This window comes from Manis javanica, chromosome 2 (assembly GCF_040802235.1).
Source record: "Manis javanica isolate MJ-LG chromosome 2, MJ_LKY, whole genome shotgun sequence".
Classification (NCBI taxonomy): domain Eukaryota; kingdom Metazoa; phylum Chordata; class Mammalia; order Pholidota; family Manidae; genus Manis; species Manis javanica.
The window spans coordinates 72,866,066-72,889,259 of NC_133157.1; the positions used below are offsets into that span (position 1 = coordinate 72,866,066).

The 23,194-nt window shown below is 39.4% G+C and overlaps 1 protein-coding gene across 6 annotated transcripts in view; it reads left to right on the top strand.

Annotated features, from left to right (window-relative positions):
• PCSK5 (proprotein convertase subtilisin/kexin type 5) overlaps positions 1 to 23,194 on the top strand; it is a 433,086-nt gene that overhangs the window by 103,650 nt on the left and 306,242 nt on the right. For all 6 annotated transcript variants that reach the window (XM_017664305.3, XM_017664306.3, XM_036991294.2 and 3 more), the window contains exons 4-5: positions 16,504 to 16,647; positions 20,484 to 20,560. In XM_017664305.3, coding sequence (XP_017519794.3) covers positions 16,504 to 16,647; positions 20,484 to 20,560 — 221 coding nt within the window. The remainder of the gene's footprint in view (positions 1 to 16,503; positions 16,648 to 20,483; positions 20,561 to 23,194) is intronic.

The window sequence follows — 23,194 nt, forward strand, 5'->3', positions numbered from 1 at the left end:
GCTCTATCCAGGTCTCAGATCTATTCTCAGTATTTCCCTCTGAAAATGGGGTCTTTTTATGTGGTATTTTGTCTGTTCTGCCACCACTGGGATTCTGCTTCCTCTTTACTTTTCTACTCAGTCTCCACCTGACTCCCTGCTCTGCAGTTGTACAAATCTGCTAGATTTGTACTCTCAGGTTCATTGTATTTTTTCTTCCTTGTTATGATGTAGGTTATATTATCAATATTTTAATATTTTCTCCTGTGTTATCTATATGGCATTTTTGAAGGATGCATGGAGAGATTAAGATTTAGGTGGTTTTCATATCCTGTCAGAACCAGGATTAGAGAGTCTCCAGAGTCTGTGCTGGGTATGAAGACAATGGAACACTGCATGCTTCCTCTTTGCATTTGTACTACAGCAATCTTAGTTCTTCCCTAAGAAACAGATGCTTTGTTTGTTGTTGGAGGTATATTTGGGTAAACTGGGAGACATCATAATCAATAATAGACAAATGATTATCATTCCACAAAGTTACTTTCTTTCTGTTAGACCGGTAGTACTAAGGGTTGCCAGATTTAGCAAATAAAAATACAGGACATGCAATTAAATTTGAATTTCAGATAAACAGTGAGTAACTTTTTAGCATAAGTTGTCAGGTAAACATCTATTGGTAGGTCTGATACTGAGGGGCTTCTTCTTGTGAGGAAAAGCCTTTTGTCACATGCTTTTCTTTCCTGCCTGGGAAACCAGCAAGGAGTATAATATGGGGAGCTCTGGCAGTTATCTTGTAACCAGGAAGCAGTTTCAGGACAGTCAGCTAAGCTTAGTGGCTGAGAAGGTACAAAGAGTCTGGTGCCTTCATGATATCATCAAGCTGCTAAACCAGACTCAGTCCCCTACTTCCTGATTTCTTGAGTGATAAGTAAATGCCTTTTCTGACTATGGTTCATTGGGTTTTCTTTTCCTTATAGCTAGAAACATTCCAAACTAATACAAACTCCTCCTCACTAAATAATTTCAGGAAGTTATAAATTAAAACCATCTTTTTAAAAGAAGTTTTTTTGTTTTGTTTTGTTTTTCTGCTTGTTTTAGGTGCAATCTCTTGGGTACAGTAATCTGTCACTTTATCATTCACTGTTCCCTTCCTTCCCTTATATAGAAAATAAGGTGCTGTAGAATCACATGGGAAGGCGTAGGTTTTCCTGCCATGTTGGCTGAGCAACTAGATCCCTTCAGCTCCAATTCAACATCTTTCAACATCTTTTTCCACTGATTCCACTTTGGAAATCTCTAGCTCAAATCAAAGGTGAAAATATCTCACTGTTAGACATGGGGATGTTTTGGACTATGATTGTCTGTGATGTTTATATTAGTTACCATTGAAGAGCTTGCTAATGATAGGTAGAAATAACAGCAGATGCTTGGAAACCTGTGTTCTAACATACATGTGTACTCCTGAGTATATCTATGGAAAGCTGTAAGCACTAGTGTTGAATTTAATTGTATTAACATTATTCCTTTCATTAGTGAATGGAAGAAAGAATGTGATTTGGGTTCAAGGAGCGAGTGTTCTAGTTTACCCTACAGAAGCCATTATAAGAATTACTATAAATTCAGTGTCCATATTATTGAAGGACTTTGTTAGCATAGCTATTTTTCTGGAACTGTTATTTTTCTCTAACAGAAGAAATTCTGTAGGATGCGTTTTAAACAAGTTGCTTGGTTAGATTCTTGAAAGGATTTGACTTTTTTTTATTAATAAGAGAAACATTTGCAATTACGCTTGCTAGTGCAGTATAAAAATGACTTTGTTTTCTTGCTCATTATAGTTCAGGGTCTGGAGAGACTCTCTCCAGGTCGAAGAGGCAATCTTCTCTGCAGAATCCTTTATTGAGTAGCTAATCAAATGTATTATGGAATCTTTCATCTTTTCTGAAGTATCTACTACTTGCCACTGCAGAGGCACTAAACATACTATTGGCCTGTCCAAGGAAAATGTTTCATTTTCCTTTCAAGCAACTTTGTTGATTTTATACTAGTTTACATCTTCAAGTGAACAATGAAAGCAAAGATGTCAGGTAGATTCACAGTTATATTTACTCAGTTGAGAAGGAACAATATTAAAGCAGGCTTTTTAGTAGCTATCCGAATTGATGTTGCTGATTGTCAGAGCTGAGACTGGCTTGGCTTTGCAGTATAAATATATTTATTGGTGGGTACATCCCAGTTAATAGCACATACCACACTCTTTATTGCAGTGGGCTTTTTGTCTTAGGAAATTTTTTTGTTTTGAACTTTAATTTGAAATGTGAAAATGGGTTTTGTTGTGCTTTTTAAAAAAACTTTAAGTGGCAATAGGTCTGGAACCTCAATTTTACTCTAACTTGCTCTTCTAAGGCTCAGGTTTATTCCTGATACCTGTAAACATCTCTTTGCAAAATGATGCTTCTGTGCTCATTGAATAAAGAACAGCACAGTAATAGCAAAATTATTTTTAAAACTCAACGTATAAACTTACACATTTCTTTTGAGGTTATTCCTGGTCTCTTTTTTATTTCCTCCATTATTATTAACATAATCTCTAATAATATTGTTTGTCTTGTTGGTCTATTTATTATCTAGCTACTCCTACTTGAATGTAAACCTGATGAAGTCCAGACCATATGTTTTCTCATTCCTTGATGTAGATTCAGCATATAGAAAACATTTAATTAGTATTGGTTGGAAAATTTAAAACAAACCAATAAAACATACATGAATGAATGAAATGTTTTCACAGTTAACAGATGCAGAGAAATGGTAATACAACTGCCATTCCTTTAGCTAGTGTGGGATAAGATCATTATATAATAGATTGCTGTCCTTCAGAAGGACTTGCATATAACTGGGACAAACATATATTAATAACTGAGTCTTACATATAAGTTGAAAATTGTCCAGCCATCTTGAACTTCCATGTCATTCAAGTCTTCAGATGCCTCTAGCCCTAGTGGACATCTGAGTGCAACTGCATGAGAGGCCCTGAGTGAGAACGACCCAGCTGATTCTTGTCAACCCATAGTACTGTGAGCTGTAATAATCATTGTTTTTGGCCATTAAGTTTTAGAGTAGTTGGTCTGTATTGTGTAGGAAAAATAAAAAGTTGACCATATGAACTGCATTTATTGATACTAAAGAATTTTTCTCTTTTTCTAAGCAGCACACTTTTATTTGTTCCACTGTATATACTAGGCCTATGCCTTGATTATATAAAGACATAGACACTAAATTATACCTAAAGATCTGTGGGTGTCAAAGGGGGCTATAGTATTGATAGGAAGACAAAGGTGAATTCAGATTTTGTCTGCAACTAGATATGACTGTGTAGGTTTTGACTCCCCCTCTCTCTTCTAATATCATGACATTTTAAGATAATTTTGACATTCTGATGATATTTTCCCCTCTTCTCAGAGTTTCTATGCCACAATTATTACAGTTTTCTTATAGAAATAAATGACTTTGTGGTGATGACTGATTAGAGGGCATGGCAAAAACTCTTCAGAACCTTCAGAGTATTCAGAAAATTGAATCAGTAATCTCATAAATCCAGAAAGAGAGTCAAAATATAAAGAGACTACTTGAAATTCCATATCCCTTTAGTTTCTACATGTAATTCCAATAGAATAACAAATCTCTTTTGTCTTCTAAGGGTTTCTACTTTAGTGCCTTCTTTTGAGACAAGAATTGGGGGAACTCTGTTAATGTTTAAGGCCAGATTTCTGCTGCTCTGCATGATAAATTTAAACAAGTTCAGGTTGTGTTCTCTAAGGCAAGTTCAAGTGGTTCTTATTCTGGAAGGTGATGAGCTAACGAAGTTCTGGGTATCACTTGAATATGCACAGCTTCACCATTATGTGGATTGAGCCTCTCTTCCTCTTCTATCCTCTGTATCTCCTTTCTGCATGGGTATCATTTTTGTGACTTGATCTTGATTGAAAAATATCCTTTGGGGGTATCAACTCTATGGGGATTTGGAACAGTTGACTTAGGGAAGTTGAGTGGCTTTTACGGTTCGAAGTTCTGCAGGGTTCTGGAAAGGGGGACATCCTTAAGGTAAGGATGCTTGTCTGTCCTTCCCTCCTCTGTTCATCCATCTGTTCTTCTGTCTGTCCCCCATCTGTCCATTCATGCATCTATTAAGACAAAATGATTATGTGGTCAAAAACTCATTGCAGAATGATCGAGGGTTTGGGAGGATCTTGTGTAAATTCATCCCTATTCTTTATTATTTTTTCAACTGAAAGGTGGATTTTTTTCCTCACCTGAAAAAAAGCCATCTCTTCAACCATGTTTCATAAAAACGTTGGCATTCATGAAATAATACTAATGGCATATTAGTCAGGTTGTATTTAAATATATTCAAATGATATTGAAATTCTTCCTCCCTGAACTTAAACGTCTCCAATATTAGAAAAATTGTTTTCTATCATTTTTTTAAAAATTTCTTTTCTGATTCTGAAAAAATAAAGTAGTGGAACAGTTGAATTCTGAAGCCAGTTGGTTATGCTTATCCAAACCATATTACATCCTCCTCATTTTAAAGAATGGGAAAAGTCCTCCAGTTTCTTAGCTCGTCTTCCTGAGATTTTGGTGAATAAAGGAGACAGGAGTTTCTGAGCCAGATCTATGCATAGAGGAGATCAAGAGGATGCAGCATTCTATGCAAGTAGAATTTTGTAAACAATATAAACAAAGAAATTAGCAAAGAATGAGGTTTGCTTCTTGCTAATGTTTACATAATTATTAAATAATGCTGCTCAGTTGCATCTAAAATTCATTCTCATGAGCTCCAAAGTAGGAATTGCTTCTTGGCTGGCACTTGAGGAAACCATTTTAAATGAGATCATCCCTAAGCAAATACAACTTACTAATTTACTAATTACACAGTTCAGACAAAGAGTAGTATATTATGACTACTTCATTCTTGATTCGTAGTCAGCCAGGAAGAAAATCATTTGGATAATACTGAGTTTCTCCTTGATTCCTGGAAGAATTTACTACATGACCTAGAAGAAAACCAGTGTTAAAACTGAGTTGTTGACCAAAAATCAGAGAAGAGTTGCAATGTGTTCACTTTCCATTGTTCCATCGCACCATGTGTTGCTCCAAAGGAAACAGACCTGCATCCCAGAGCTCCACTCCAGCCAGGAGAAATTTCCCACCAGGTCTGTGATGGGTAATAACTTACCTGTCACTGTGTTGCATCTCTTCTCACTTCTTCTGTCTGGAGCACTGAATGTCATTAGTGGCATATTAGCATAATCAACACCGCAAAATGACTGGCTGTTCTTTTATGTAATTTCTTGTGAAGACTTCAGTCACTGCACATTTCCTGTTATTTCTTGAAACATTTCATTGGCAAATTTGCATGAGCAGGTGCCTTATCATGAGCCAATGTACAGAAGACAAAGATTTCTAAATCTTACATGAACCTTTTCTATTACCAGCATTATATGTCTTAACTACCTAAACTATCTTCTGCATTTTATCTCAGAATTTACTTTTGCCTTCTCTGTTAAGTAGATTCGAATTCATGAATTATGGAGTGTTTTTACCATGAACTCTAGAGGTCATAAAGATATATAATACAGACTCCATTACCACAAGTGACTTGTCATTTCATTGAGAAAGTAAAGCCCATATAATCAGGAATTGCTGATATGAATGCTGGATGGGGTGAGCAGAAAAACACTGGGCTTCCCATGGAGGGAATGTTTGAGCAAATGCACAGAGGTCATAGGATTTGCTTTAGAATCATGCATTAGGCATCCTTACTGTTCTTCTCAGTTATACAGCCAATTCTTCTTCTAGGTAAACTGCTTCAACTTGGTACACCAATTTTCTCCTACCTTTCTGGTTTGGCTTACTTCTCTCAGACTGATAACCTGGTATGTTAGTTAGCTTTTGCTGTATAAAAACCACCTTCAAAATTTTGTGGTTTAAAACAAGAGCTGTTTATTAGATTTATGATTTTGCATGTCTGCAGTCCAGGGCTGACCTCAGCTGGACAGTTCTCTGGTTGCATGCTGGCTTACTAGTGCCCCTGTGAGCCATTCTGGGTCAGCTTGGGGCTAGCTAGTTTAGTGTGGTTATAGCTGGGACAGCTTTTATCTGTTCCATGTGGTCTTTCATCTTCTAGCAGGGTGCTCTGACTTCTTCACTTGGCAGCCAGGAAGGATTACAAGAGACAGGGTGTGGAAAGCCTGGAATTGTGGCACTGTCACTTCTGCTACATTCTTTTGGCCAAAGCAAGTCACCAGAAGAGCCCAGAATCAAAGGATGAAGAAATAAAATAACGTTCTTGCTTGATGGGAGGAATTCCAAATGCCACTGGTACAGGGAGCAGTAGAGAACTGTGCCTGTCTTTGCTGTCAGCCGCATCTGGTAATAACCCTGAATTTTGAGAAGACCATCAGATTTACACAGTAAATGCTGCCCTTAGGGATTTTTTTAAACTTTGAGGCAACAAATGACACTGGCAATGTATTCATTGCCAGATTGTGCAATGACTTGGAGGCCAAGATGTTAGCACTTCATAGACATGAATAAAATCTGAGATGGGAAATAGCATGATGCCAGAACTTTAGGAAGAATTCCATTTGGATCTGACAGAAAGAAACTTTAGACCCACATATCTGATTGCTACAGGCTACTCCTATTTGGATGTTACCTCAGTTTCCATATTTCTTAAAATGAACTCAGTATTTTCATTCTCCAACTGAATTTGCTCTCTCCCCTGTTTCTTTTCTCAGTGATCCCAGTGTTTGCAATGTAGTCTAATCCAGATATTTGATCATTCTTGATTCCTCTCTCTCATTCCTTGTCATTAATAGCAAATGTTTAAAATGTCTCCTATGTATCAAGCTGGTTTCTATAGTTCCCACTCATCTAACCACTGTCACCCCATCACTAGAGCTGTCACCCGATTAATTGGTCTCCATTTTTTCCCTCATGTTCTGTAGGACCACCGTGACTTTAAAAAAGCCTACCTTATCTTTTCATTTAGTTGGCATGTAATTATTGAATAACCATGTGTTAGACATGCAGATACAGAAAGAAATAAGGCAAAGTCACTGCCTTTATAGAGTTTACAGTCCAGCATGAGAGATGTGCAATAAAGAGACAAAATGACATACAATGCAGTAGTTACGAGTGCTGTGAAGAAAAGAGAATCAGAGTCAAGGGTAGAGAATGGCACAGAGTGCTATTTCAGATAGATTGTTTAGGGAAAATATCTTGGGAGGCGATATTTGAGTATGAGAGGGTGAGGCATGTAGATTCCTAAGGAAGAACATTCTAGTGTGAGAGAATAGCACATCTCAAGTCTTGAGATGGGAGTGGGGTTGGGATGGAAGATGACAGTGTAGTGGAATCACATGAGTAAGGGCGAGTGGGGTAGGGCAAGAGGTGAGGGAGATGGCCTCAGTCCATGTCATGAAACACTTTATAAGCCATGGAATGGATCTGGGACATTATTGAAAGTGTGAAGGAAAGTCATTGGAACTTGGGAATTGTTGGGAATATTTATTGAGAATAAAACTAACATAGTTTACTACTATGTGGAGAATAGGCTGTAGAGGAATATGAGATGATAGTAGCTTGAATCAGTGTGCAGCCTTGAAGGTGCTTGGAAGAAGTCAGGTCTAAGAGCTTCTTGAAGGATTTTCTGATGGATGTTTATAGAAAAGGAGATACTAGCCTATGGGAGGCAGAGAACTCTGGGCATGAGTGGCTTTGTAGGAGTCAGATGGGGAGATGAAGTGTTTTTCATTGGAATTAAGTTTGAGATGCATTTTTAGACATCTAAACCATGTCAGACCCTATCTTAAAACTCTTAAATGATTTTACATGGAATTATGAGAAAGCTTAAGTTAATAAAAACAAAACCCAAAATATGGCTTATAATGACATCCATAGTCTGGCCCCTTTTTACCTCTTCAGTCTCATCTTTTCACATTTTTTTCTCATCTCCCACCACCTCTTGCAACTGTAGCCTCCAGCTGTACTGAATTTCCTTCAGTTTCTTTAACACTCTAGTCTGATTATTCTATAGCCTTACTGAAAATAAGTCTTCATCCCCTGCTTGCTCTCTGGCTAGTCAGCTCATATCTGGGGGCTCAGGGTAAAGGTCTTTTCTCTAGGGAATGCTGTCTGTCCTCCCAAGGCTCCCCCTTGACTAGGTTCCATGTTCCCACAGCCTTGATAAACCCTGTTATAATACTCAACATGTGTTTTTGTAAAATTCCTGTCTGTCACACACATTAGATATTGAAGACTTGAGCATAAGGACAGTGAGTTGGCCAGTAGAGTGCCTAGAATGTAATAGGAGCTTGATAAAATTGTTTTTTGAATGACGGCAAGATAGACTGGAAGCATAAACTAGGTTAAAAGTAGTGGGTCCGGGACAGTGGCCAGGACTGTGAGGTGCCGTGACAATTAAAGGAACAAGGGAAAGAGGCAGTGGTTTCAGACCAGATGCCCAAAACTTGACTCCATTTTTTGTACCTGGTGTATTAGAATGGTGTGAACCCTGGCAAGTGCAGTAGGCTGTACATGTAAAGGGGGGCTTGGTCTTAGTGTCTCAAAGTGCCCATAAGTTTTAGATGCTCTGGTTACCCTTCAGCAACAAGGCCGGGTAGTATACTGAAAGCAGTTCCCAAACAGTAAGACAAGACCTGTAGAGATTTCTTAAGGGAGGTAAGATTTGTTTGTTGGCTTACTGGTTTTTGCCTTGTTAAATGTTTTTAGGACTGAAAGTTTCTGCTTCAAGACGTGTCCGGGTTGGAAAGATTCAAAGATCACAAAATTTGCAAATGAGAGAAATGTTCACTTGACTAAATCCAGGGACTAGCCAGTTTCCTTTGGCTGCTCTGCCTCAATTCCTTTCTGTTTTTAAAGACCTTGTATTTTTAGTCTAACTTCACAGAAAACTTGAGAAGGTACAGAAATTTCCCATTATAGCTGCTGCCCTGACACATGAATAGCCACCACCATCTCCCACCAGTAGTGCATTTGCTACGGCTGATGAGCATGGTTTGATACATTATGCTCACACAAAGCCCATGGTTTGCATTAGAGTTCACCCCTGGTTCTGTACACTTTATGGGTTTGGACAAATGTATAATGACAGGTATAGGTATCCACCATTAGAGTATCATATAGAGCATTTTCACTGCCCTAGAAATCCTCTGTGCTCTGCGTGTCATCCCCACATCCCCATCTCTGGCGACCACTGATCTTTTTACTGTCTCCATAGTTTTGTCTTTTCTGTAGTATCATATAATTGGAATCATACAATATGTAGTCTTTTTAGATTGGCATCTTTCACCTAATAATATGCATTTAAGTTTCCTTCATGTGTTTTCATGAATTGATGGCTCATTTCATTGTATCACCGAATACTATTCCATTATGTGGCAATATCATAATTTATGTATCCTTTCACCTACTGAAGGATATCTTGGTTGCCTCCAAGTTTGGCAGTTGTGAAGAAAGTTGCTATAAACATCCATATGCAGGTTTTTGTGTGGACATAAGTCTTCGGTTTTGGGGGGGATATCCCAAGGACTGTAATTGCTGGATCATATGGTAACAGTATGTTTCATTTGGTAAGAAACAGTGAAACTGTCTTCCAAAGTGGCTGTGCCATTTTGCATTCTCACTAGCAATGAATGAGAGTTCCTGTTGCTTCTTGTCATCACCAGCATTTGGTGGTGTCAGTGTTCTGGATTTTGGCCATTTTAGTAGTTGTATAGTGGTATCTCATTGTTTTGATTTGCATTTTTCTGCTGGTATATGATATGGAACATCTTTTCATATGCTTATTTACCATCTATTTATCTTCTTTGGTGAGGTGTCTGTTAAGCTGTTTGGCCCAGTTTTTAATCAGTTTATTTTCTTATTGTTGAGTTGATTGTGTATTTTAGACAATAGTCTTTTATTAGATATGCCTTTTACAAATATTTTCTCCCTGTCTGTTGTGACTTGTCTTCTCATTCTCTTGGCATTGTCTTGCACAGAGTAGAAGTTTTTAATTTAACTAGGTCCAGTTTTTCAATTATATCTTTTACAGATTCTACTTTGGTGTTGTATTAACCATACTGAAGGTTATCTAGGTTTTTTTCCTATTTTATCTTCCAGGAATTTCCATTTTGCATCTTACGTTTAGGTCTACCATCTGTTTTGAGATTTTTGTGAAGGATCTAAGCTCTGTGTCTAGATAGACTTTTTTGCATGTCAGTATTCAGTTTTCCCAGCACCATTTGTTGAAAAGGCTCTTTGGGCCACTGTATTTCCCTTGCTCCTTTGTCAACAATCAGTTAACTTGTACTGCCTCAATTTCTTGATCTTCAATGATGGGAAAATTTTAGGAATTGAGTTTATTCCCATTTTCTTACAAGTAGGCATATTTTGTACACCACAGCCTTTGTTCTAACAACCACCATTTTCTAATGTTTCTTTGGTATTATGTGGCACATACTTAAAATTATGTTACTGAGAAATGGTCCTCTGTAAAAATTACAGTAGATGTGAACCATGGTTCTAGCAGGATTTGTGTATTGGTATAAATGTGTGGAGCAAAGCATGGTGATTTATAGGAAGCCATTTAACCAATGTAATAGAAAATAATTGGATAGTATACTCCTACACCCTATCTCTAGTCTCCATCCCCTAAGCTAGACCCAAAGCCCCAAATGTGAAATAGTCAAGTCATCCCCAGTGAGCCTTACAAAGGATCAGTTACTACCCTTTCAAGTTTGCCTAGCCCACCTCTGCAGACAATGAAGAAAACCATCATCTTACTGTTATGTAGTAATCTATCTCTCTCTTTTTTTAACCAAGGTCTTCTTCCCTAAACTGTTAGAAACACTGATGGATGCCTCCTATCAACATGCCCCATCAACCACAGCATTATCACAATAACAGCAGCCATTTGTTAGATACATTACCTTCCTTAATCTTTATAGCAAATCTCTTCATTGAAACTACAGGTCAGGTTTTAAGTATTTAGGTTTTCAGAATTTGACAAAGTCATATTGCTGGAAAGTAGCCTAGGTGGAATTTTCTCTTCCTGATTCCCCCGGTTAGAGTCCTTAGCTGCTATGCTAAGCGTTTGGTGTTATTGAAACATACTGAGCTTCCTTGGAGTTTCTGGAAAATCACAAATTAAATAACTCTCCCCAAATAATTGGGCATTGGATCTATTTTGTCTATGGACATCTTTTTTCATATGAGGGATAAAAAAGGATTTGAAGTCCATGAAATTGGCTTATAAATATAGTAGTAGGTATCTTAGAACTTTCCTAGATTAATTTAGATTTTCACAAATCTGTGAAGGCATCTATAGTTTTGTAGTCACAGAATCTTGACTTTGTACATTCCCTGGAGAGTCCATCAGCTTATGGCCTCACAAAAGTCCAAACTCTAGTTTCTTTAGGTAGCCTTGAGAAAGAAACGTTAAGAAAGATGATCCCCAAATAAATGCAGAAAGCATTAAAACTATTGTCTGAAACTGTGAAGGGAGGAACTAAGTGTAGGTACTTCCCAGGTGCTGAGAAGCCATGTCAGACCCATTGGGTGGAATGACTTCATCAGAAATGGAAAGACTAACGGCAGAGTGACCTGTTTCCAGTGATATGCTGGATCTGCCTTCTAATGACTTATGAAGGCTCACTGTCACACATTCAGGAATTTTGTGAGAGTGGTAGTTCAAAACTGACCATGATAGGAGTATTTACACCACTGAAATTGGCAAACACTGCAAATAAGGGATTTTTTTTAAGAACTGATATACCAGCACATCATTGGCTATTTAGTAAAGAAGTGAGCTCCCTGTCACTAAAACTGTTCAAATAGAAACTAGTGATTTCCTAAAAGATATGTTGCAATAAGTGGATTAAGGACAAATTAGAAGGTCTCTAAAGTCTTATCCAACTATATTCTATCTTATCACTTAAATGCCCTGATCACAGTACTAAGGCCAGCATAATTTCTGTCATTTGAATTCCTTTACTGGTGCTATATTGTCCAACAGCCACTCCTTATCTTCTCCTTATCTGACTCTGCATATGTCTTGCTCTCCCTCTAGGCCCTTTCTGTTTCAAGCTTCATGCAAGAGTTTCCACAGCTCTATGGTCTGGTGTCAGAGAGCTTGGCTTTGAGTCCTACTTCCACTATTGACCAGCTAGCTGTGTGAACTCTGGAAGGTTACCTAAGCTGATGAATTCTCCTTTTTCTTTATCTGACAAGAGCAGATGTTAAAAGTACCTCCCTCAGATAGTTGTTCTGAGCCCAGGAGTGCAATGCTTGGCTAGAGGAAGGATAGAGTCGATGTCAGTTACATTTCCTGTTCAGGGAGTCTTCTGTTTCTTTCGATTTCTGACAGCTTTTGGTCTCCAGATTTCACAAAGAATTTCAAGTACTGTATACACTTTACTAAGCTAACTAGATATATTTATGAATTTGTCTGCCAAACTGATATTTTACATATATATTTCTGCTTTCTTAACATTGTGTAGTCAGAGATGTAGTCTTAGGAGCCACTGTATCAATAACAGTGAACAACAAATGTTTTCAATGTTAGCAGGCTTTTGGCAGCATATAAATTGGCAGTTCATTGGAGACCCTCAGAACTTGGAGAAGTTAAAAAAGAATGACATTGAGGGCCAGCCCGTCCCTCCCAGTCTGAACAAAATGATGGTGAGAGCATAGCAAAGGTGTTTATCTTGGGTATAAACAATTCTCTCATTGAGCAAACACTGTGATGTGTTTATTAAGACACAAGAGAAGTGGACACACCCAGAGTGGTTTATAAGCAGAATAGTTCACAACCCTGGTATGGAAAAAGCTGTCTCTAGAACTCACAGAACAATCTCTTTAAAATTTCACTCCTAAAAGGAATACAAAAAAGCTTTTATGAGTAAGGAAGTGGGAGACCTAGGCGGTAGCCATTGTTTTTGCAGATACGTCCCATTTTGTATTGTTTTTAAATACTTTGTTGTTTGTGCATAGACCGGCACTGAAATATAGTACATTATTCAGAACTGAAGGTACTACATCTACTGAAAATATTTATCTTGCATATACCATGCACATATGTGGTTTTCATCAGCTTCACATATGCTGGGAGTTTCTGACTGGGCTCTTTTGTGAAGGTCAGTCTAGGGACTGCATCCATGGTAACACAATTACAGAAACTAGTCCTTAGTTCCAGTTCTGGTAGAGATCTTCTCAATGTGTTTGACTGTGTATAAGGAAAGCACAGCTAATTTGTAACCCTTTTGCCTTTTGGAGGTGTTGTGACATAGATCCGGTCAAGTAAATAGAGCCTAGGCTAAAGATCATTTTGATCAGGCAGTTAAGGAAATGATTGAATTATTCTCATTTTTGGTCAGTGTTGACTGGCATCAGTATTTTCCACAGTTTTTGCTCTTTTGATACCTTGGGTATATGAAACAACTATTTAGAAAAATGTTTGGAAGCCTGGACCACTTGAAACATGTGTTAAAAATCTAAGGATCACTCTCTGATTTAGGGTTCTGATGCAAGGGTCTGCTGACCTTATTTACTCATTTACAAAAAACACCCCAGACTCTGATTAACTTTGTTGTTTCCCTTGACATTTTGGCTGCTTGCTGTATTAGATGATATGAATGAAAGTATCAGTTGTATATTTCCCCCTCCTTTCCCTTCTAGCAATACCATGTTGGTGGGTGAAAATTTTAAAAAAAGAGATAAAAGGTGGTACAAAAATATTTAATTGCAAAGTCAGATTCAACAGAAGTAGAGGTAGAAGAAAGAAACCTAATTGGTCCATTTTTAACACACATGTTTTCCATAGACAGCTGGTTTTCTTCAGTTTTAATAATTACAATTTCAGGCAGAATCTCTCCACTCCAGGACGGTGATCCCATTTGTGGGTTTCCCATTTCCTGTGCATTTCCTTCCTCCGGCCCACCTCTTGGCCGCATTAACATTACTTCATGTCACAAACAATACCACGGGTGGCCAGAGCAGGTTTTGAAAAAGAAAAGGTGAAATGGAAACCTGTCAGGGTTGCTTTGTGTTAAAGTAAAGTATTTGGTAAGGAGCGGCCCAAACACTTGGCCAGAATGAGACTTCTGAAAAATGTAGGCATTTCAGAAATCTACACTATTTCTTTCATGATCATCTCTGTTAATCAAGCATTAGCTGTCTAGATATCTCAGAGCACTAAGCATAATGGCAGTTGTTTATTTGGAAATAAAGGTGAGGATGTGCCATCATGTCTGTGTGTAATCAATCAGCCAATATTTACTAAAATCCTACGTTAAATTTGGTTTAATGCACAGTCATCTAGAGGATTACAATCAAGAAGGAAAAGTTCACACACAAGATTTAACAGTAACAGTGAGAATTCAGAGTTGGATTGTGTAGAACAGTGTGTGTGTGTGTTTTGTGTGTGTGTGTCTTTCTGTCTCTCTCCATCCCATAGTTCAGTGAAGAAGAAGAGACAGACTTGTGGGAGGAGGTAGGTCCTCAGCTGTGCCTGAAAAACTGGGGAGAGGCAAAAAGAGGGGAATCAGGATCAGTGCAATAGTACAACAGTGTGTACAGGGTCTCAAGGGCTGGAAAGAAGCCAAGAAGGTGGGGAAAAAGATGCAGATGTTCACAAAATATATAATCCCCTAATTTTTATGAAATCCATCTTATCTGTGATGAAAAATGGGTATGCCCTTTGTTAGAATGAATCCTTGAAACTATGCAAGTGTTGATAACATTCAACAAAAGGCAGTCTCATTTAGAGAATAAATAAACAAATTCATGTCAGGAAGTGCTAGAGGTATCTGTCATTAGTTAGCACTTGATTTTGAGGGATGAAGTTTGGAAAGAGATACATTTCCACTTAGTGTGGTCATAGTTAGAATAAAAAACAGGTGATGGCTGCAAAGCCCCAGATGATCTGACCGCAGTTCCTCTTCTGACCTGCTGTCTTCTGTACCATCTCTGCCTTGTTCACTGAGCTTCACAATACCCCACCTCCTTTCTTTTGCTCAGAGTGCTGTTTCCAACCTTATAGTCGCTGCAATTGCTGTGTCCTTTATCAAGGCACATGCCCTAGGCTCTTGGGCAGACCATCTCTTTCTCATCTGTCATGTCTCAGCTCACATTTCATCTTCTCAGAGGGTAGAGTCTTTTTCTGAGCATCCCACCTAAAGTTGTGAACACTGACCCCTCAGCATTCACCACCCCATCACCCTCTTTAATTCCTTTAGGCCATCAGGAGAGCTCTGAATGGTCTTGTGTGTGTGCTATCCCCATCTCCCCTCAGAGGGGCCACTAGGACAGGGATCTCAGAACTCATATGCCTCACCACCATTGTACCCAGCATGCAGCAGGTACTCACTCAAGTATGTGTTGGTGAATCAGTGGCACTGGCGTCTCCATCATGTTTTGTGCGTACAAAGCTCATGCTCAAAGCTCATGCTCCTTTCCCCTCCCAAAGGGCTGAGCTCTGACAAAGCAGGAAGAAGATAGGGAATGGTGAGACCTAGCTGGCTCCTGTTGCTATGGCATTATGTTACAGCACATCTCTTTTCCTTTGTTCCTTCACTACGTCTTAAGTACTTGGAAAACACCACCACTCAGAGGAGTATTTCAAAGCAATGGACTTGGAAGGAACAACTGTGTGGGTTGGACAGTGCTAGTAAACTGTATCAGCAAGAGCTGCTGGTTTAATGCATTTCTCAGTGTGTGTGTGTATGTTGGAGCCATTGTGGGACGAAACTACTTCGCATAGTGAGCTACCACTGGCTCTTTCCTCACCCTGCCCTTGGAAGCTCTCACACACATTTCCTGAGTATGTCACCTGTCTGGACTTGGCGCTCTTTTTCCCCCTTGTCAAAGTAGTGCTGAATGCATCTGTTTACCCCCTGTAAATGATGGCAAAATGGCCAGTGTTAATTTATTGGAAGAAGTTTGAAGAACCTGTTTGGCATTTTTTTTTGTTTTTCTCATTCATGGTTTCTCACGCAGGACAGTTCTGGCTGACGCTGTGCAAGAGCTGCCAGCGTTAACAGCCATTTGTAGCTAGACTGGCTTCTAGTACCTGGTTCAGAAATGATAGAGTGTATGCTTTTCAGTTAACCTAGTTTGGATTTATAAATGAAATGCTAAATGCCTTTTTATGTCATTAATGCATGCTAACAATAAAATAACACATCCATGATTCTGTTGTTGGAAATGTATTTTATTATGCTTTCCCAAAGGATCTGTGGTGTTAGAACAGGGCAGAAGTGGCAGAAGAGATTTCTATTGCCTTCCCACATTTATCCTTCCTACTTTGCCCTGTTAGCATGCTGGATATCCCTGCTTCCACTGTAACAGGCAACTCATCAAATTTCTGTTAATAGAAAGCATTGTCTTAATAGGGAGGTTATTCTCCCTTCTACTCCTGACTCAGCAACCTGCAGTGTCCAATTCTCCCTCTTCTTTCTCTAGCATTGCAGTGACAACATGCATCCCTGCCAATCAGACATGAATATCGAAGGTGCCTGGAAGAGGGGCTACACGGGGAAGAACATAGTGGTCACCATCCTGGATGATGGCATCGAGAGGACACATCCGGATCTGATGCAGAACTACGTGAGTGTCTACCTGGGTCAGAATACCTTCCTTCCCTCCTGGGACACAGGGGAACTCATGTCAGGGTCACCAAAAAGGGGGGACTGTATGGAGAAACACAGCTAACGGATGTTCTAGGCTCTGTCTGTCGCACCCATCTTGTGAAAGATGTGCTCTCAGAGTACAGGAAGCATGATATGATCCTTCCCACTTTCAAGTGCCTTTGATGTTCTGATGACAAAAAGCAGGTGATAAGGCAGCAGGAACTCCACCATTAGCACCATCTGCTACTGACAACAACTGCTGGGTCTCGACAATTCATCCACACTGCCAGGCAACGTCCTTTCTTTCTTTTATGGAGAAAAGTATGCTTCAAACTTCCTTCAAATAATTCTGGTTTCTTTTAAAGGGCAGTAATGATCAACCCTCCAGGAGTCCTTGGGAATCAGTCAATTCCCTTTCTTAAGAAGGAACTGTGATTCTGGGACTTAGAGCATAACATGAGCCCAAGATCTCAGCAAGTGAACGTGCTGAGACTTGGTGCTTTGACTGATGCCCCCACTACACTGGGGTCAGTTTCTGCCACTTGGACCTCTAGGTCCCCTCTGCCACCATGACAGTCACTACCTAGAAATGTGCCAATGACCCCTCTGTCCTCTACTCTCCAAACCTATTCCTTCCATTGGCTTCTCCCTAAATTTGATTAAAGTACTGTAATTATGTCTCAGTGTATTATTCTCTGTCTGCTCCAAATTGGTGTTTCCTGACACCTTAGTGTTCTCCCTAGAGTAATTCTTTTGTTACTAAAGAGCCTGCAATGACTCCCTATTATCTGCTAATACAACTGTGATTCCTGGCGGGAATCAGCAGAGTGTCCCAGGGGGTTCTGCTCCCACCCTGTCTTCTGACTTCTCTGACCTCTTTTCCGTTGACAGCTGTTCCCACCTGAGGGCCCTGGTGTCTCTACAGACCCACTTACCCTTCAGTCACTTGTATCCACTTCCCTCTCTACTCCTTCATGATTCCTTTTCATTCTAAAATTTTGACTGTGTAAATTTTCCTAAATTGTATTTCATGTTGGTATTGACAAAGTTTCCTTTTTTCTGTCAGCATCTGAGTTCCCTCTCCTATCTTTGAAAATGCCAGCAACTGTGAATCTCAGTCAAGTCCAATTCCTTTTACTGGACTAATGTTGACCCTTAAGGAGGAAAGTCACGGGCCAAGGTGGGAAGCTTTACCTTGTGTTCGTGGAGGGGCCTGCACAGAGAATTCTGGGCTTCGTCTAGGGGACCATATCTCCTCAGATTTTTCTCCTGTATTCTGGTTCATGGTCATCAAGGGAGCAATTTCAGTGAGCCCAGCCCGGCACATGCCCTGAGCTGCCAGAGCATTCTGGGATGGGCCCTGCCCGGGTCTTCCCTCTGCACATCAGCGCAGAGGACTTGCCATCCTCCCATGCCTGCACCCTCTCTCCCTGTTTGCTCCTCAGGAACTGGTGGGCACAGCAGTGGCCCTGAGGGGTGCCTTGTGGACTCACTCAGAGTGAACAAGGCCTTTTCCTTAAGGCTGAGATTCAGAGATAGGGATATGATGTCCTCTTGAGATCTGATCTCTGTCTCCATCTCTCTCTCTCACTCTCTTCAAGGGAAAGCTTGGTTTCTCTGCACGGTGGAGTCACTTTGTGAGGTTCTCTCTGTGACCATCTCCCCTCTGGTTTCTCTCTTACCTACTGCCTCAGCTTCTCACACAACCACTGAGATAGAAATTGCCATATATTCTCTCCAGTGTTTATTTTTCAATTGCATAATCTCACCAATTTCATGACACCTAATCCCTCTCAAATTAATTTTCCTTTTGTCACTCAAACCTAAAAAGACTCCATTTTATCTTTGCAACTTAAATACTTTCAAGTGACTCCCTTGACACATCAGGAATGACCACTGACTCACAGTCACCCATATTTGTGACTTACGAAAACCTTCCTTCACATCCAGTATCACCTTAAACTTTCATCCCAATATTCTCCTCCCAATATTCTGCCCTGTTGCCCTTTTTGTTTCAAAAAGTTCAGCCACAAAACCTCAGAAATTAATTTTTACAGAGAAATATTGAAACAGTTTCCCCTAAGTTAGATGATTTTCCCCTAAGGTTAAAACACACACACACACACACACACACACACACACACACACACACAAAGAGAAAGAGAAAGAGAAAGAGAAAGAAAAAGAAAGGACTGAAAATTCATTTAGTTCTCATTTGAACTAAAACATTTGAGTGGCTGCTCTCACCTGCCTCTAAGCGCCCTTACCTATGCATATGTCTCCTCACAGCATAGAATTTTAGAGCTAAAAATAAATTTCATCACCCCGTTTGATAAGGGAGGAACTGAGGCCTGAAAACGGAAGTGCGTTAGCACCCAGGTCAGCTGAAGAGAGCTATGCTTACCCATTGCTTAGCAAAGAAGTCTTTCTTGTCATATGCAATATACTTTTTATGGGGTGCTCTTGCTGTCCACTGCTTAGGAATGTTTTTGATTAAATAGAAATAGCTTTAGCCTAATTGTGATTGTATTTCTTATCTTTTTAAAACTTTCTCCCCCTTAAAAGAAAAATTCCCAAGCTTACCTGTGTAATTAGCAGTACTGGTGCCCTGTCAGTCCTAATGTTGGAGGTGGTGGCAGGGACAGAGAAGCACTTTGGATGAGCTGTCAGGTGGCCTGCGTTCCAGTCTTGGTCCCACAGGTGGCTCACCTCACACCTCTGGCCACATTACTTAACCTGCCTTGTACCTCTGTTTCCTTATAAGTAAAATTAGTAAGTTGCATTAGATACACACCCTTCATACTCTAGTGACACTAAGTGGGGCTTCAAGGCCCTCTTTATATGGGAAGCAAGGATTTGCCAGTCTTACGTTTACTGTGTTTTTTGCTTAATTCCCCCTGACACTTCAGACTCTAGGTACTATCAAATATTTTCAGAAGCAAGAGCCTTTGATAAAGATAGAAAACAAAACAAGAGCATTTATTTTCACTAAAACTGAAATTATGAAGTTTTATGAAACATCAGCAAACTCAAAACATCCTAACCAAGTTCTGTCTACAGTGATACAAGTTTGAATGATGGAACAATCCAGTAAATTCTTTTTAGTCATCTGAAGATTTTTCACCATCATTTTAAAAAGCAAACAAGTCCAATTTTGGTTTCAGAGGTACTCATGACTCATTTTGAAGGCAAAAATATGTGTATTGGGTATTAGTCAAAAGTCTGAATTGTAGACTCCTTATAATAAATAAAACATCTCAAACAAGACAAATATTGCCTAATAGAGGTCCCAAGATACCTTATGTAACAGATTTCTATAAAATACATATTCTGATTTTTAATTGACTTGCCAAGTATTGGTGAGGGATTTTGTCTTCATAAAATCTTTGAATTAGGATAAGGAATGTGCACACTCAAGAAATGAAGTAAGGACTAGAGAGTCCATGGAGGAAAATCACTTTGCTTCTGGGTATTCCACGGGTACTTCACAGAAAAGGTGGTAATAGAGATGGAGGTAATATCTTCGAAGGAACTGAGTGAGGAGGGGTCAGTTCTAGGCAGAGGGAACAAGCGCTGGCAAGAATGGGTTAGGCACTACTTGGCTCTGTGGAGCGTGTTTCTGCACCTTAAGGGGGAAAATACAACACTGATTATTATTGAACAAGGCATCTGGACATCACCGAACCATGAGTGTATTATCTAATCTAATTACTGTCATGCAGAAATGTGTTTAAGAATTCATGAGCCTCCAGGGAAATGGCTAATTAATGACTGTCCGTCTCCTGTCTCTTGCTCACTCCTCTCTGGCCGTAGGATGCTCTGGCGAGTTGTGACGTGAATGGGAATGACTTGGACCCAATGCCTCGTTATGATGCGAGCAACGAGAACAAGTAAGGCCCAAGTGAGGGGATGGCTGGCACGCAGCCGACAAGAAGCTTTGTTTTCTGCTCCTACTGAGGAAAGTATTTTCTTAAAAATCCTTGGTAGCAGAAGATCCCTGATTTGCTCCAAGATAAACAAGTGTCTTTCCACTGAAGCTTCTGGGTAATGAAAAGGGGGTGTTCCTCATACTAAGAATCACTGCAGCGGGGACCCAGGGGAATGACTCAGCATTTCCAAATCTTGGGGGTGCAGCTGGGGAAAATTGCCCCTCCTGTGGTAAATTTGCCTGAGTTGACCCATTTGTTTAGAGATGGGAGTACAAAAAGGAGGGGAAAAACAAAGTACCCCCCAAAAGAGTTACTTTATTCAGTTATATTCACAGATTTGATTGAATGCTGTGCTTGAGGTCTCTGCCAGGGGTCTTCTTTTATGTTTTTTGTTTTTTTTTTGTAGTGATTATGTTTTCTACTAAAGACTTGAAATACCCATAAGGTTTGCCATGTATGGCACATACTACCTTTCTTATCCCCATAGTTAAGAGCCATGGAAAACCCATTTAACCATATTTATAGTTCCCAGTTAGTACAGTTGTTTTTGTGAAAGCATTGCAGCATAGAATATCTTAATATTATTCAGAAAGTAAATGGAAACGGTTTTTCTTGCTTAAGATGACCTAGATTCTTTCAAAGGTTAGCAGATACATCTCATGTCTAGATCACATTAACATTTTTTCCTTTTACTGCAGAGTTCCTCCAGGATAATGCTGTAATCTAGATACTATCATTTGAATTTTTATTTACATGTTTTAGTTTGGGATGGCAGAAATTGCAAAGAGAAGTGTCTTGTCCATTTATTATGTAATATTTTCAGCCTGTGTTTTTCTTCAGGGAAAAATTTCTCAGGCAGTATTATTTGATTAAGTCAATAAATTTAGATGAAACCATGTGACCTAGATAATTGTGAGTGTACATGGATTTTTTTCTTTTTTCTGTTTTTACCATCTACACAAAAGCCTAAAAAAAGTTACTGTGAAAAATATGCTGTTTGTTAATATTAACAACTGAGTGAATTTTACAGATCAGATTTGGTGGTGGAAGCCTTAATTAATATACAGATCGATATGGATAGAATTTTCCAGAACTCCCCCAAACAAAAAGACAAAGTGACCTAAATTAAACTAGGTAGTTTTCTTTTAGGCCTAGCCATTGTGTCTAGATTTCACTGTTTTAAGTTTTAGTGAATTTCACACAATGGGTTAATTTGAGACAATGTGGAGTAATATATTTAACCTAATTTGCAAACTAGTGGGAAACATGTGAAGAAACTTGAAGCTTCACTTAAAAAGTCACTACCGATAAATTTCAATTTAAGTCCATTCTGTTATAATGGGAAAATGCATCCTTAAACATACTTCTTTTAGATCTACAGAATCTAAAACCAAAGTAATAAGAAAATGGAGCTTAATCAAGAATTTCATCACAGACACACCCAAATGATAGGGACCTATTTAAAAAAAAAGCCCAGTTTTCCTGTTAAGTGGTTACGAAATAAGTTAAACTATAATAAGTGTGACACTTTATCTTGAAAAACACCTGAAGTTTGCTTGTGGAAGTCTGTGCCTATTGTATTGCTCCAACTCACACACAGAGTGCAAGAGAAAAAGAGTAAGAGAGAAAGAGATAAAAACTTTAGAAAAGAAAAATGACAGAATAACGAGGAAAATTACGAAATAGGTTGAGAGGAAAGGGGGAGACTAAGTGTGGAGGACTCCCAGGATGGCCTTGGAAGTGTGGCAGTTTGCAGGCTATTGTGAAGTGGAAGGAAGGTATTCCAAAATCACAGAGGAATTAGCAGCCCAGACATGGACCAGGGGCGACCTTGGCGCTCCTGGGGTGTGTAGCTCTGTGGTTTGTGTATTCCTACAGGGCAGTGCAGCTAGGTGTGCTTTCTAGATTTACCTGGAGTGTCTAGGACAAAACTGTGCATAAACAAGTGTAAATTTCACATTATGCTCAAATTATTCTCTAATATATCATTGGTATGGGATGAAATTCATTGTCAAGGCAAACATTTTAGGAGAACTGACTGTATTCTATCCATTGGCTTAATTTATCTCATCAACATTTATGTAAGAGAAAGAGGAACAGGAAGGTTCTAGATCATGCTGACACCCAAAGTATCCTCTCGCAGGATGTTGAGTGACAAGAGAGGGTATAGATAGAAACTGACAACTTATTGTGCCCTGGAGATGGTACCATGTGCACATACACGTGGTGAATTTTTTGCTTTGAAACTCTCAGTGATAGTGACTGTTCTCCAAGGGAAAGTCTGACCTGTGACTAACACTGCTAACTGCTGTCTGTGTAAAGACAATTCTTTTGAGTATGGCTTTGATGGCTTTTTACAGGCTGTCTTTTAAAAACTGTATCCTTTGTGGGAATTCCTTTCAAACTTGGATGCTCCCCAGCGCTGTGAATCACCACCGTCCTCACTGCCCTCACTCTGGAGTGTTCTAGTGTGTCTGGTTTTGGCCCATTCTCGGTATGGTCCATGGATTATTGAGTACAATACAGGTTTGATTATTGGCAGACACAGGCATTATTCCAGCTGCATGCTTAGGTTGTAGTCCTGATGGTGAAATA